Here is a 17,285-nt window from a genome sequence, read left to right as displayed (position 1 = left end):
GTTGGCATATTGCAGCAGATATTTAGATCAGAAACTTAGCCTGAAATTTCCCCTTTGAATTTAATTATAGCAGGATAGAGGAGGTTTGAGAGAGAGAAAGTTTGGGTTCTAAGAGTTTAGTTTACATTCTTGTCAAAATTAACCTGAAAACAAAACGTACCTATATCCTGATATTCACTCCTTCATTATGGAAGATTACAAAGATTTCAATAGTTTATTATTGAGAACATCCCTGAACAAGTGTTTCTTAAGCTCCTATTTGCACTTGCCACTATGCATCTGTTTTTACCCTTCTTCAACCAGTGATACTTACAGATATGTAATTCACATGAAGAACACAGAAGTACAAACAAATGACAGCTGAAACTAACTTTAGTTTGTTTTCATTAGCAAAACACTTGTCCTTATTTAAAATCTTTACAGCATGGGATTGTTTTTTTACCATTCAAGGTCTGAATTCAGACTAAATAAATAATCTAAAGCTTCATTAAGTAATTTTTTGAAAAAAAAGTTTTGCACTTTGGTTTTGTTTAAGAAATTCTCTAAATACTAGAGTAGAGCCAAAATAATCTTGGACTTCACTGACACAAATGAAGACTACTTTGAAGTTTAGCCTCTCATGTCAGATACACCATTGATATTTTGGAGGGTGGTTTGTTTTCCTGTCAGGAAGAACACTGAAAGGTTTCCTTACATAAGATAGAACAATTTATAGTGTTTGTGTTACTTTTCACAATATACATCATTGCTTGAAAAATTTTATTCTGACTAGAGAAATAAATTTAATAGCAAGCAGCAAATATGAATGCTAGGTCATGTTTGGCTGTGAGAGTTCTCAGCTGCTCACAGATTTCCCAGATATGACATAGGTAGTCTTACTTTTTCTTCCAGCTATCATTCCTGCACTTCCCCACTCTTTTTACACTTTATGCTAGTTTTTAATCTATTTAAAGATTCCTGGAATGCCTCCCATTGTCATTCTGTAGGCCATTTCTGTCTGTACAGGCAATGTGAAGAACTGGAAGCAGCAGCATACACAGTGAAAAACTCTCTGTTCAGGATATCGATGGGCTAAATCATAAATGGGTTTTGAGGTCTGTCGCCTTCCAATTTTTAAGTTAGTCATCTTCAGCTCCCTCCTATAAACTACACCCGTGTGACAGGATGGCTTCCATCCACTACAGGTGGCAAAGTAATCTCAATGAAGTTAACTCCCAAGTTACACTGATTTAAACCAAAACAGAAGTAGGTTATTGTTTACCACAAATTGAACTTTGCATGTGGATCAATGCAAGTATGAGTTATTTTGCAAGTGTTCTTTGGAACAATTTATCTTATGGAAGTTGTGATAAAGTAGATAAGGCAGCTGCAGTCACTAACAAGTTGAAGAACAATTTCAGTGCATACAAGCTCTAAGGACTAACCACATCTGAGTTTCCAAGCATGTAGATTACCTGATATCACTGATCATTTTTGTCTTTCTTCCAGTTACAATGTGCACCATGGATAAACATCTGTAACAACAAGTTTACGCTGGAGCAGCTATTACTTTGCCCTATTACAGACAACATAAGCAAACTATTTGCAATCAATATGTTGTTTCCATGTATTGATATTTTAGGTTAGGGTTAATTTACTGGACTGAATGTATCTGGGCTAATCTTTTAGCTCAGTGAGTAGAAGCTTCCTCTTCACTGGTTAGACATGCATATTTTATTTATTCTCAAGGCCCTGGATATGTCTACTTTACACCCATACCTTTCACTACCAATTTCTATATATAGGGTGAAATACACCTGAACTGTTAGAACCACAAATACTTTGAAAAACAAGAGGGGACTAAAATAAAAACTTAATCTAACTAAAATCTGTAAATTACACAGTAAAAAGGAAGGTGAGAATCTCAGCTTCAATTTATATGCTGGGAAGGCTGGAAGGTGTAAGTTATAGAAAACAAGTACATAAATATTTTCCTCAGTATAGTTACAAACATTTAGGATCATGTATTAACTCCCATTTATATTAATGGAGACATCCACTAATAAATCATAACTGAGGCTGTCAGATTTGTAGAATCTAGATTTTTTTCCCTACTTTTACTGAACATTATGCATTTGCCAAGAAAATAAAAACCTTCTCCCCGGCCCTAGTTTCTTCCAGGGATGAAATGAATGTGCTATAAAAGCTACCTTTTTGTGGGTAGTTTAGTGTTGGTAAAGCACATTAAGACCATTGGAGGGCATAAGCAAAATGAATACAAATACCCTACAAAATAAAGTGAAAAATTAACACTCACAAGGAAGCAGCTTTGTGCATCATTACCTCTATTAGGTTTTCCAAATATTGTTTAAGACAAAGATGGCTGACTTGTGCAAGGAAGTCTTTATATGCTATAAAAAAAGACCTCACCATGCAAAGACTGAGATGAAGTCCTGTTCAACCAACCCACCCTCACGTTTATATTCAAGAGCTTGAATGCAAATTTAAAAATGTGCCAACTTCCCTTCCTATTTTAATATTCAAGTGTTGCCAGAGGTTCAGAGGATATTTTAAATCACAAATAGATAAAGCTTTTCCAGATATCTTCCTGTGATAGGTTCTGAAATAAGATTCTGTATTACGATAGGTTACCAGATATATTGGACAAAGTGGGTCTTTGCCCACAAAAGCTTATGCGCCAATACATCTGTTAATCTATAAGGTGCCACAGAACTTCTGGTTTTTGCAGATGCCAACTAACTCAGCTACCCCTCTGATACTGTATTATGACAGTTGCTATAAACCAAAGCTGTCACCTGATGCCTCGTAGACCAGTTGCCAAACTTCACCTTATCAACCTCGATCTTGTCTCAGTCATTTATTTACCTACAATGATATGTGACTAAAAGCAGCCAAAACAAATTTCACTTGCCCACTTCTCCCCTCCAAAACTAGGGCTAATTGCATCCTTACAAGATTTTCATCTATACAGAGAAAGAACAATGCCTAATATGTCTGTATCACCCAAGAATCCTCTCAGATTCAAAGTTGACCTACCACCCCTTTCACCAGAGTCTGAACAATCTTGTGGTCCTTACTCATGCAAGACTCCCCATCTATTACATTGGGAGTCTTGCTGGAGTAAGGACCATGTATCAGTACCCATGACAGGGTAAAGGAGAGGTCAACACACACTCAAAGAAGTTAAAGGATAACAACTAAGAGCTTATCAAGCCACTGAGTTTCTTTAGATGAAAAAATATTTTAAAGAACTGACTCTGCCAAGATATTTGAACCTACACAACACAGCAAACTTAAACTAGTCTTGGGAATACTATACACGAAGAGTTATTTACTCTCCCTCATTCCAGTTAAAATTCTTTTTTCAACAGAAGCTGGCTATATGGGAAAGATACAAAAAGACTTGTGGTTTTAGGGATTATTAAGAATTACAAAAGCAACGAGGGGTCCTGTGGCACCTTATAGACTAACAGAAACGTGGCAGCATAAGCTTTCGTGGGCAAAGCTTATGCTCCTACATTTCTGTGAGTCTATAAGGTGCCACAGGACCCCTCACTGCTTTTGCAGATCCAGACTAACATGGCTACCCCTCTGATACTTAAGAATTACAGTATCTTCAAATCAGGAAGAAAAAATGAAATTCTAATTTAATGCATTTTTTCCTATATAACTAGAAAACAAATACAAGTTACAGAACGTACAAAATTGTTTTCAAGTAAACTACTTCAACAATAAGCCAGCAAGCTTTTTATTCACTGTGTCTTTAACAATGGCCTCTCCCCAAAAGGAAATTTTTAAAAATCCCCATCCCACCTGCCAAAGTGATGACCATACCATTCATAGTGCAAATATAAACATCTCCTCCACTAACTAAAATATTTCTTTACCAGAAAAAAAAATATGTAGCTTTACCACAGGTTTAAGACTTATCTCCTTCTAGCCCCTTTACCCATCCTTCAGGTAATTTCCTGAATTTAGAAAGCAGATTTGCTTAAGCAATCTTGAGTGTTTATCTAAAAGCTGTGTTTATGGTAGGAAGATTTAAGTTTCTCCTTTCAGTGAGATAATAAGGATCAGAAACTATATTACCAAAGTTAACTTTGGTAATCTGAAGATATATATACCTAATGAAAATGCACAATGTAGCAGTGAGTTTAATAATCCTAGTACAAATAGCACACCAAAATTCAGAGTTACAGCTCCACAGACAGTTTTACCAAGATTTAATGAACAGTTTATTTTGGGTGGAATTCCACACTCAGTCATCTACTGGAGTCAGCAACAGTTGCACATGAAAATTAACGGGTGAGTTTGGACTTGCATTTTTTCTTTTTCAAGTGCCATGACTGTCTTTATTTATAAGTAAGTTATTTTGATTAACTACACATGAAGCCATATAAACAGAGATCCATGTATGACTTTTTAAAAGACATTATGAACAAGACAACAATAGTATGTAGGTGGAGGGTTAGTCCAGTTTATTGTTAGCAACTGAAATGAGTCACTGTCTTAGTCACTTATCCAGTTGGTCCAGAATTTGTAATTTTTCAAATTAATGTGTACATTTATCGCGAGAGAGGAAACAAGATGAGACATGGTATCTATAAATTACACTGCAAATTTCTTTTTTAAAAGGATATTATAAAAGTAATTACTTACCAGGACAACCAAAGCTTTTAGGATTAACAGTATTTTGGATTAAAACAAAAATGCAGTCATGTAACACTTTAAAGACTAACAAAATAATTTATTGGGTGATGAGCTTCCATGGGACACACCCACTTCTTCAGATCTGGAGATCGCACTGTACTGCAAATGGTGCCATTTTGGAGTCTTTATGGTTTATCCATAAGAAATAAAAATTCTCACCTGAGTGCATACGTATAGCCAGTGTTTTCTGGGACACACTGGGGTGGGGTGTACATGTGTAGACGTGAAAAATCCATGGTGACTGTTTCAAATCATACTGCAAAAAGGTGAAAATAAAGTGATGTAATGCTTTAGAAGTATTTAAATTCAGGGTAGAGCCCTTGCTTTGTTCAGCCTGTGTTATGGAATGTTGCAAATATTGCAGCAGAAAATATTCTGGCATCAAGAACTGCATTCCAATATACAAAGTTCACTTTTTTTTTTTTTTTTTTAAACTTTACTGTTCTTGCTAGATATCCTTATCAAAGCTGCATGAACCTAAACTGTTTCCTCTTGCGGATAGTCTTCCTTTTGACTAGGCCTTGATAGTAAATACCAAAAATAGACTGAATTCTGTGCAATGCCATCATTAAATGCATCAAGCTGCTATCGTACTTATACCACAGCACTTTACCCTAATAGATCCCATATTACCCTATGCTGCAAAAAATATATTTTACAACCTGAAGTAACACCTTTAAAATACCCTCAGTAGTTCAATGACCAGCTCTCCAATTATGTACTAGTTCCTAAGAGCTTTTATTACATACTTTGCCACTTTCAAAACCTAAGCCTACTATAAGTTAAATATTTCACAGACAGCCAAGTTTGGTTCTTTGAAAGTCTTGTGAACATCACTCATGGAACAGAAGAGAATATTTTTGGAGTTTATTTTCTAAAATGAATAAATGAAATGAGGGACAGTTCACTATTTTGGGATCGGGACTAACCTAGTCTCATGAGTAAAACATTCATGTACACACCCAGACAGACGAGCCAACAACGAGTCACACAGCTAGCACTAGGCACATTTTCCTCTGCTTCTTCCAGTTCAGGATTTTGAATGGACTACATTAAAACATTTATTTCAAATCTGTAATGTGTATTGAAGTAAGAGTAGAGAAATAATGTTTTAATTTAAACCAAATACCAAAACACTAATAAATAAAGGAGAAGAGCTCTGTAGATCAGCACATATAACTATGTACATGGAGGAAGGAGGATGATAAAAAGCTATGCTTTAGAAGGAAAAAAAACCTGATGCAAAAATAAATTAAGTTGAATTGGCAACAGGATTAAAGCCCCTTATTAGAAAGGCTCTCTACCAAGACAGAATGGATTACATATTTATATTATGTTGGACAAGTGTTACAGAAATGGTTTGTTGAAGTGCAGCTTTTGGTAGCAACAGCCTCTTCTGCAGACGTAGAAAGAACATTTTCTTAATTTCACTCAAAACTGAGAAATTAACAGAGTTGAAGAAGCAGGAAAACTTGTCTTGCTTTTCCAGTCTGAACAGAAACGAGGAAACAGAGGATCAGATTTGGTTTTAAAAGTCGGAAGGAGAGCCAAAGCAACTTAAGAGATGGCAGCTTAAGTCTCCATGAACCCTCACTTTTCAGAGACTATGTGGAAGATTAACCTACTCAGGGTTGACCTTCCAGATTGATTTTGCTCACTGGGGAAAGACGTGAGATATTGAACTATCTGGGGTTGGCAGCTGAGCCTATACTTCTCAATCTCACAAGGAGTAAGGGAGAAGTAAGAGCAAGAAACTCTCCCAATGACTTCCCTTTGTGAAGACAGCCAGGTAAGTCAACTGCAGATAAGTCCATTCTAGCTATGCAATTATCTAGCTAGAATTGTGTATCTATATCCGACTTACTTGCCTAGTGTAGACCAAGCCTAAGACAAGTAGGAACTTAAGCTCCAGTCACTTTCATGTAGATATATTTGAAAATTTCCAAGCCTGATAAAACATTCAGTTTACTTCACAGACTCCTTAACCCTTCCTTTCCTTTATTAAAGTCACTCAGGTGCAAATATGAAACATGTTTTGATAAGAAATGTACACAACATTTAAAGGCTGGTTTGTCTTATAAAAATAAATGTTATATGCTGCTGGGTTTAACTTTGTCATCTTAATAGTAATAAGCAAATGAGGCAGACATCAAGAAAAAAATTATCTAGTAAATATGCAAGAGATCATTCACCATTTTAATGTACTAAAAATAAAATAAGAATATGAAAATATCAGCTATATAACTGTACAATAAAGTATACCCTTATGGGAGCAAAAAGATGCACCACCATAAAGACTAATTATAAGTCTAGCATAAAGCTTCCATTTAATTTTAAATTAATATTTTAATGATTGCATCAGCCAACAAGAATTCACCTCTCTCCAGAAATTTACAAATATAAACATAAACTGATAATTTCAATGGAGGCTTTCTACTTGGTGATCCACCCTGATGTTTTATAAATAAAGTATATAGAAGCTATGCAGTGTGACTTGCCAGTGTTATGCCTAATGCTTCAAAGGTGCAAGATCACAATCATGATTAATCAGTTAGCCTCACCCTAAAAAGATTTTCTTCATTTCCTCATCCTAAACAGATGAGGCTTACCTCTTATGGTTAACCCGTGGGGGCTGAAGCAGCGCTCACCTGCCACAGGCAGCGGGCTGCAGCAACCCTGTGGGGGGCTGCTATAGGTAGGCAGCACTCCAGCCTAGCCCGAGGGCCTGCAGAGGACCTGGGAGTGATTTACTGCATACAGGGGTGCTCCAGCCTGGATGAAGCAGCCATTATCTCTGGCGAGAGGCTGCAGCATCCCCTCCTGGCTTGCTACCAATCCCATTTAATCAGCCAATTAAATGTAATGTTTAACTGGTTAACTAATTAAATGGGATTTTACATCTCTAACCACAGCCTATGTAATCACATTAGGGTAGCCTACCAGTGGACATTACATTTAAAGGTACAAAGTGAGGAAAACTTGCATTTAGATCTGGACTCATTCTTTCAATTCACAAACCTGCATAAAACTAGAAATTGCTACAACATTGAGTCTGTAGAGCTAGACTGTGACCTTATCCAAACTCAGAAACGAGCACTGACAGTATTAGGTATGCAAGTAGCTGTAGTTAGAAGAAAACCCTTTCTCCATCTACTACTGATACCGCTAAATGACCAGGCAGTGTCATATAGGTGTGTTGGTCCCAGGATATCAGAGTGACAAGGTGGGTGATGGAACAGGCCCATATGCAGGGAAGGTAAAACACCCCCCAGTCCTTCCCCACTCCACTCCCATCGTGACCCCCGCCACAATCAGTCTGGCTGGGGATTACCTAGGACAGGGCTGGGGAGGCTGCAGCCGTAGAGGATCACCTTCCGGCAGCTTCCCTCACAACCCCACAATCACCACACAGTCCTCTGCCACTGCCTCCAAGCCACCCACAGAAAAGCAAGGCTCAGCAGGCTGGGAGGCAAAGGTGGAGCACTGCCTGATGAGTGCTAGAGAGTGGGGGAGTTGATCCCCTGGAGCTACTTCTGTGCTCTGCTGCCCAACTCCTGACATGGGGGGAACGAGGGGGAAGTCCGGCTAAACGGGGAGAGGTGTTTGGGCTGATTGGGGGGGGGCTATGTTTGTGGTGGGGGGATGCTGAGGCCTTGAGGGGGAGGTTAAGTCTGAATCACAAAGCGGGCCCTTGGGCTGAGGGATGGACTGTTCAGTTGAGAGGGATGTTCAGTACTTGCGGTGAGGTGGTGTCAATCTGAGTGCAGGGGTAAGGTGTTCAGGCTTAGCATGGGTGGAGTGAGGTGTTTGGGTGGGCGGGGGGGGGGGACTATTTGGGCAGGCGAAGGAATGTTGGGGCCTTGCAGACAGAGGTGGGGGAGCATGTGGAGCACACGAAGGAGGGGTCAGCAGGGTGTGGGGAAATCTTCTGGCTGAGCCAGCTGGACAGCCGAGAGTGCAGGGAGAAAGGCAAGACCCATATATTACTGTACTCCAACTTTCAGAAGAACTAACAAATGCAAGAAAGAAAAGGCAGAGAACCAGTCATCTTCTGTTATTGTTACCTGACTATAGCTGCCAGTGTATCAGTAACAAATAAAGCCCACTTCAGAAAGCTGAAGGCAGGAGGCCTTAGATTCCATCCATGCTAAACAAGAGAGACTAGTTAGTTTCAACTTTACTCATTCCCAGCATATCGACAAATAGTACCTTCAGATAATATATTGGCCCTTGAGTTCTCTTGCCAATTTTTCAGTTTTACTGCAAGGTTTTGCTTATTTTAAGAAATGGTTTCTATTTTCCTCACTGGTTCTCAACCAGGGGTGTGTCCATTCTGGGGATACACAGAGGTCTTCCGAGGAATATATCAACTAATCTAGATATTCACCTACTTTTACAACAGGGTACATAAAAACCACTAGCAAAGTCGGTACAAACTGAAATTTGATTGAGGTAATAGCTTGTTTTATACTGTTCTGTTACTATACACTGAAAAGTAAGTACAACATTTATATTTCAGTTTATTTTTAATTACATGATAAAATTAGAAAATAGACAATTTTTCAGTAATTGTGTGCTGAGACACTTGATTTTTATTTCTGATTTTGTAAGCAAGTACTTTCAGAGGTAAAACAGGCATGCAAGACAAATCAGACTTTTCAAAGGGGTAGTCGAGAGAGACTGAGAACCACTGAAGGCCCTAGTGAAACAGGAGGGGAGATTGACTTTAAATAAAGTTACATCAAATGAAAAGTCTCAACCTTAATAGTTACTAACAATGTGATATAAAAAATAGACAATATTTAAGTTGCTTTTGTTCATTTACTAAGGAAAGCTATTTTGGTTGAAGCTAATTAGGACATTTTAATCCAATCCGTGCAGATAACATATTAATCATGAAATATATTTCTGATCAGGTATTGCTTTGTTTTAGCTGATCAGAGAGGGACTTTGAGGGTTAAATTCTATGCAGTTCCCCTCCAGGTGGTCTTTGAAGTTAATACCTATGATATTGGGAGTTGATGTGGCCCTTGTTCATTTTTCATATTATTTAGACGAAGATAAATCTTTGCACAGAACACTTTTTAAAATTGGTAGTTGTGCTCTCCTTTGGTTCTTTATGAATTAAGAATGCCTGATGCATTTTTTTCCAAAAGTGTTTACTTAAGAAGCATCAAGAATATCAAGTTTTCACAACACTGATTTTGCTTATGTACCTGCTGAACGTCGCAGAACAGGTGCATTGTTATTTTCACACACTGAAGCTGTGTCCACACCAGCAAGTTTTTTGGGAAAAGCTGGGCCTTTTTCAAAAAAACCCTGGAGCATCTACACACAAAATGCCCTCTTTCAATCTGAAATTGAAAGAATGTGGCTCTTTTTCCAGCGGCCCTCTTCCACTACCTGATTAGTAAGAGAGGCTTTTTCGAAAGATTCTTTCCCAAAAAAAAGTATAGAGGCTCCATGGAACCTTTTTCGAAAAGTCAGTCCTCATGGCACCAAATTTTTTTGATCCCTGGCCCGTGTATGTGGACACGCTCTTCTGAAAGAAGATTTTTTTGGGAAGAGACCCGGAAGAACTTCTTCCGAAGGAGAAGTGTAGCGTAGACATAGCCTAAATGAAGCATAGGTATTCACCCTGATGTTCCCTTCAAAATTTCATTAATCACAAGAATTAAAATGGTGTTACAAGAATACCAATTAGGAATCCCTTCCTCTGCTAAAAGCTCAGCTTTGAGTCTTCATGATGCTATTTCATTAACTCTAACCAGAGTCATCCAAAACATAAAATCTGAATATATCATGTAAGAAGCAGGGCCATCCCTGGAGGGGTGGATAGCCCAGGACAATCCTCCCTTCCTACCCCATCTTTGCTCTCACTCCATCCCTCCCCCTAAATCCCTGCCCCATGTCTTCCTGCCCCTGCTCTGCCCTTCCACTAAATCTCTTGTGTGAAACTGAGGACAGGTGAAACAGAGTGGTCTGGTCTGGGTCACTCTGCTTCCTGCCAACGCTGTTGAATGAAGCAGCAGGCCTGAACCCCGCTGCCAGCAATAGGGCCCCCAATAGTCTCCTAGCCTGCCATGGGCCCCCACACTTCTTTATCCCCCTGAAGCATGCATCACTCCAAAATCTGTGGCCGGTTGTCTCAGACCATCCTATGGATGGGACAGTCTGGTATGAAGAGTCAAAGCCTGAAAGTCTTTTTCAAAAGTAGCAACAATGAATAATCCCATTCCTTCCCTTTTATTTTTTTCAGGTCATTTTTAAGAAGGCACATCCATTCTCCTCACATTGTAAGCACAGTGTACTGAATCCACGAGAGCTACAGAAAGACTTAACTGTGGACAAACAACTTGTCTACAAATTTCCAGTGAGGCTAAATGTGGACAAAAAGATACAGGTACTTTGCAAGGCGCATTTTATCAACAAGCCATTTTGAACCTGGTACCTTAGCTGATTTCATGCATCTGTCATCCACCAATAATCCTCCATCTAGAACAGTGGTTCTCAGCCTTTTCCCGATGGGGACACATTTTGACAATTCAGAAAGACTTGGTGACCCAAGGCAATTCAAAACTAGAGGGGTGGGGGGAAGCAGTGCTGTAACTAGATAATTGGTGCTTGAGGCAAGAATATAAAACTGTGCTCCCTCACTTTTACATATTAATAGTTATTAAAAGGGAAAATAATTTATTATTATACTTAATCTGAGTTGTGGCGGGGGAACACATCCTCAAACTGCTCCCCCCGTCCCTGATTTAAACCCCACACTCAGACTGGAGGGCCTAGGGAGAAATCACTCTTTGCCCACAAAAGCTTAGGCTCCAAAATATCTGTTAGTCTATAAGGTGCCACAGGACTTCTTGTTGTTATATAAAAAAACCAAAAACTGAGATACTAGCTACACAGAACAGAAGGGAGGGAGAAAATTACTGCCAGAGACTATTAAGAATCTTGCCTGGGATCACTACAAATATCAAAGACACAGAAGCAGACTTTGTAACGCATAAGGCAGGGATGTCCATTTTTTTTTCCACTGGGGGCCACATGGCAATTTTTTTTAAATGTTCCAGAGGTGAACACGAAGTAGCCCCAAGCCACTACCACCTACCCCACCCCACGCAGCCCCAAACTGCCCTCAGGCTTAGAACCTCCCCACCGCAGCCCTAAATGGCCCCAGCCTTAGACACTCCCCCTCCTCCTGCAGCCTCTTCACCAACACTGCTAGGCTGGGCAGCTCCCCCAGCCCTCCTGCTCCCAGCAGGTAAGTCATTAAAACCAATTAACTCAAGTGCAACTTTCAGCACCTAGGCATAAGGTAATTGCTATGTCTACTCATAGCTGCTGGAGAGGGCAGCTATCTCTATTGATAGATATCTGCCTGAGGCAACAGTGTTAAGAAACCGCAAATGGCTTCTTTAACAGCCACATGCAGCAGGGAACTGCCCAGCTGGCAACCCTTAATAAATCTAATGGTAACCCATGTTTGAGTCCGGACCCATAGGTTGGGATTCCCTGATCTAGAATGGTGGACTACAAGGGACAGATGTTAAAAAGCACAAATAGGACATGGGTGGCTCAGTCCCTTCTTCCATCTTTGAGAGATTTTCACCAAGTCTTTCATTCAGGGTAAGATCTCCTATTGTATTTCCTCTCTCCTGCATCTCCACCCACACAGAATTTAGATCGGGGTGGCCAAACTGCAGCTCTTTGCTCAATGAAATGTGGCTCCTGCTCAGCGTTGCACGCCCAGACTGCTCACTGACACTCTGCACATGCACCCCAATACCTGGAGGGAGAAGCAAGTGGCTGTGGCAGCAGCTCTGGTGAGACTCAGGTGAGGGGGGGAAACGGGCTGGGGGGTGGCTGACTGGCTCTGGGGTAGAGGTAGGGGATTGGGTTAGACCAGGGGACTCGGGGTGCCTGGCTCTGGGGGAAGAGAGGAAGATTGGGTTAGAGCAGGGAAGCTGGGGTGCCAGGCTCTTGAGAAGGGGCAGAGGGTTGGATTAGAGAGAAGGAGATGGGAGTGCATTGAGCCATGTATTATATTTATATGAAGAGAGAGAGATATGTAAAAATAAATCTCTCTCTTTTATACCTATATATAAATATATAGGTATATCAAAATAAATATATAATACATGGCTCTTTGCACTCTATCCACAGCTATTTTGGCTCTAACACACACACTCTATCCACAGCTAGTTAGTTTCTAACTGGTTGGCCACCCCAGATTTACAAGATTTCATTTAAGCTCGATATATTTCTGATCCTTTTTGAAAAGAAGTTCTGTGAGAAGAAAGACACTTTGAGAATGATCATCACCACTGAGTGTATTCCTTTGTATTTCTCCAAATTAAAATTAAGTGAATACATTTATACTAAGGTGACCCAACCTTTGGGTCTCATGTTACCACAACTTCCAATCACAAGCTCACCACTTAACTATCTGGTAATAGCAGGAAAAAAAAAAAGTCTAGAGATTTTGCTTAATTTATTGAGTTCAAAATGAACTTTAGAGATTCATCTACACTACACAGCTTTGAGTAACAAGGCTGCGCCAGTACAACCTTGCTGCTAAGTCTTCGAGTGTGAACACTTGACATGTTTGCCAACACAGTACTTCCACCTGTGAACATGTTTTACATTGTCAGCAGGAGCATTCAGTTTCACCTGCAGCCCAAAAACTTTGTTGTTCACAGGGGAGTTTTTAAAAGCACCCATGAATGACAAAAGTGTTGTTAATCAAGTGCAGATGTAGACATACCCTACAATGCCAGCCCAACAACAGGGAATTCAGAAATTACACACCATAAAGGCTCAGTTATCCAGCATCCATATAACCCACCCATTGGTTTAACTGGCATGCCATGAGGCCAGGGCCAGTGGCCCCACTCCAATATCCACCACATTTCATTATCTGGCACCCCCCAGCTCCTCAGGAGTGCCAGATAATAGATCTGTATGACCATTTATCTGTAATGTTTTCAAAAATTAAAAGCAAGTACAAAGCAATTCTAATGGATGACTATATTAAACAGAGAGTTAAGACGATGCCCCTACTTACAAGCTAGTATAAAAGTAAGAGCCATGATTTTCAAAATGAGTACCTAAAGTCAGAAATATGACTGATTTAGGTACCCATATATGGAGCAGCTTCACTGTGAGAAATACCAATCATACATGACAAAATTTGGGGAAAAAAATTAGGTAACTACTTTAAGAGCCTAACTTTAGAAAACAATTTTTTAAAACACTGGCCCATGCCTCTGCTTGAAAATGTTTCACCCAGTATTGTCACAAAGAGCACTTAACACTACTGTAACAGAAAGATTAGAGAGAAATTTCTATTTTTACCATTTGTTCAGTTTGTGTATTTGACAGCACTCTAAGGAGAACCTTCTACAGGGTAAACAGGCAAAAAAGAAACTCTTTAATAAAGGAGGTCTCAAAAACAGAGACAAAGGAATTAACTTTTAATTGTGCTGATTCGACTGGAAGTTGATGGTGTCATGTAGCAATCTAGCAAACATGAAGTATAAACTTATCATTGCTTAGCTGCTTAAATTAATGTCAAGTTTACTAGGCCCAAGACCTGACTCAGTCTGCTTCTATCATCCCTTCTTCTTTCTTGAAAAGTTTGTTAGAAAAATCCATAAAATCTGCATAAAAATTGTGACAAGAGACGGAGAAGAGTGAAAGAAAATAAGAAAGGCCATACCATTTCAGATGAATGGTTCATCTAACCCAGAATCCTGTCTGACAGTGACAAATGCCAGATGTTTTAGAGGGAATGAACAGAACAGGGCAATTATCCCATCACAGTTCTGGCAGTCAGAAGCTTAGGGATACTCAAAATATTGGGTCACATCCCTGAACATCCTGGCTTACAGACATCGATGAACCTATCCTCCATGAACTTATTTAATTGAACACAGCCGTAGTTTTAGCCTTCACAGCATCCCCAGTAATGAGTTCCACAGGCAACAGGAACAAGTTATTTATAGAAAAACAAATAAAATTCAGACTGAGGCAACAGCGTACAGGAAAGTAAGAAACCAGAGCATAAATTTCAGTCAAATCAGGTGCCAGCAGACACAACATAGCTTCCATACACCACCCCTATTATTGCACCCCAATCTCACAGATTAACATCCATACTCTTCTTGGAAATGCATTGGTTTTGAGAGAGAGGAAATAATCTTCTGACATGGCATCATCCCAGGGGCAAGCCAATCAAGTTGCTGGTATAATGAGTCCTGAGGGTGCTTTGATAACACAATCCTTAAATTAGCTGTGCTACAAGGGAAGAGAGTTTTGGAAGCACTGCAAAGGGGAACTCCCCTCTGTACAGATGGATGCTGTTCTGGACAAATCCAAAGATGTCCAGCCAGCAGCATGATTAAAGAACCATGCCCCTACCTGCTGCCTTGTGCTAAGAGGCCTTTCTTTCCAAAGTGTTTTTCCTTCTCAAACACCCCATTTTACAGATGGGGAGCTGAGACACACAAATTAAGTGAGTTTCCCAAGGTCACAAAAGAAGTCTGTGTTGAAGGAGGATACTGAACTGATGTCTCCTAATTCCCAGGCTACATCTCAAAGGCGGGGGTGGGGGGGGCAGGAGAAATAGCTCAGTGGTTTGAGCATTGACCTGCTAAACCCAGGGTTGTAAACTCAATCCTTGAGGAGGCCATTAGGGATTGGGGCAAATAGCTCTTCGGGATGGTGCTTGGTCCTGCCAAGAGGGCAGGGGACTGGACTAGATGACTTCCCAAGGTCCCTTCCAGTTCTAGGAGATGTGTATCTCCAATTATATATCTTATTGGATCATCCTTCTCCAACATATGGGACTTAGGGGGGGAAGGGGACAAAATGCCTTAATTGAAAAAAAGACAATGGACAAATACTAGCAGCAAAATACAAACTGCCAGCCTTGTAAGAGCAAACCTGCATTAATTAACTATAAATAGGAAATGAGAATTCTTCACGTGAAAGCCAACAACTCACTTAAGTCATACAGAAAACATGCTACTACCACAAACTCCAAATAACCTTTGCCGGGCCATGTGCTATAAATATGTGAAATATTAAATAAATGTAAGAATTCCCCGTAGTCAACTGTTTCTACCTATAATTTCAAACTTGAAACTGTTATTGTACTCAGTAAGTATTATATATTAATACTGTCCTTTTAAATGAGTAAGAATTTAGCCATCTGAAATTCCTAAATAACTGATTATTAAATTAATTTTGTATTTATTTTCCTGAGGTGCATCTTTAATTTTTGCAAATTCTTTCCCACATAACCTCAAAACTACCAATTTAAAACAGGCTGAAAAGCAGAGAGCTTCAAGCAAGTCTCAAAACACATCTTATTACACCATACTTGTTCATAAAGACGTGAAGAATTTTTAAGGATGTTTATATAGCATTTCTTTAAAATAGGCTCAGAGGACAACAACAACATTTACATCTTAAATTAGACTATCCTGTAAAAGTAAAAATTGTGCTATAGAACAGTTGATAGTTAACAAACTGTAACACTACTACTAAGATGAGGTCTGTTAAATAGATAAAAATGCTGCATTCAAGTTAAGTACCGTTTTAAGTATAAGAAGGGAGTGAGCAGAAAATATCTACAAATTCAGTTATAATGAGGCAACAAACATGTCTCCTCAGTGTTTGGACACAGGATCTATAATATGTCATACTTAAAAGCACACTGACTCATTTTACAGACTAGGAACCTTCAGATCAGACAGTGATTTTTAAACTCACAATCTGCTGCACGTGAATCTAATCAGGTCTTCTCAATTAAAGAGGGTCTACTGAAGGCTCATTAGAATTAGGTATTTAAGCAGATTAACCTATGATGAATCAAGTAGTTCCAAAATAAAACTCTAATTTACAGTGTTCCTAGATAAAGCTCCAAGAGCTATCAATTTATGTAACAGTTTAACAAAAAAGAGCAGCAAATGCATGGTATCAAACCTACGTATCCAAAATCCAGATTCGTCCGTTTCACGTATTTAGAATGATTTTATGCTTCAGCATTCTGTTCCAAGATCCAACAGTCCCAGGCAAAATAATTCAAGGCAAGTTTGCAAGTTGACAGCACATTGTTTTCTATTCCACACGGCAAAATCCCAAAATGGCTTCCCAGTCTCAACAAAGCATGAAGGATCAAACTAATCCGATCCAGCCCCTTAAAGCTCCCACTGTCAGTCAGAGGCCAAGTTTAAATTTATTGGACACTGCTACTTTAGCCAGCCCACACATTTAACCCATTAGTTTCCCTCCATAAAACGGGACTGAAAGTCTCTCATTTAAAGACTATGTCCAGTTTTTTATTTATAGTTACATGCTATCTTTGGTTTAACTACCCAACTTTATACCAGTGAAAACACACAGCACTTTCTTTACCATCACCTGAAACATACATTTTAGAAATCATTTTGCAAGACCTAAATTTTCACCACTTCACCCGGCAAAATTAAGAGATCAGCCTGATCCAATTTTCTGCTTTTTGTAATACAGCTAAACTCCCACCCCCAAACTTACCAGTTGTAGCC

At 39.4% G+C, this 17,285-nt stretch overlaps 1 protein-coding gene across 6 annotated transcripts in view; it reads right to left on the bottom strand.

Moving 5' to 3' along the window:
* Positions 1-16,869, bottom strand: part of SUN1 (Sad1 and UNC84 domain containing 1) — a 67,543-nt gene extending 50,674 nt beyond the window's left edge. For all 6 annotated transcript variants that reach the window (XM_075011074.1, XM_075011077.1, XM_075011078.1 and 3 more), the window contains exons 1-2: positions 16,709-16,869; positions 4,870-4,966 (exon numbers count right to left, since the gene is read on the bottom strand). In XM_075011074.1, the coding sequence (XP_074867175.1) occupies positions 4,870-4,946 (77 nt within the window). In that variant the 5' untranslated portion in view covers positions 4,947-4,966; positions 16,709-16,869. The remainder of the gene's footprint in view (positions 1-4,869; positions 4,967-16,708) is intronic.
* Between the last annotated feature and the right edge of the window lie 416 nt (positions 16,870-17,285).

This window comes from Carettochelys insculpta, chromosome 16 (assembly GCF_033958435.1).
Source record: "Carettochelys insculpta isolate YL-2023 chromosome 16, ASM3395843v1, whole genome shotgun sequence".
Classification (NCBI taxonomy): Eukaryota; Metazoa; Chordata; order Testudines; family Carettochelyidae; genus Carettochelys; species Carettochelys insculpta.
This window is presented reverse-complemented; position numbering and strand designations above follow the sequence as displayed.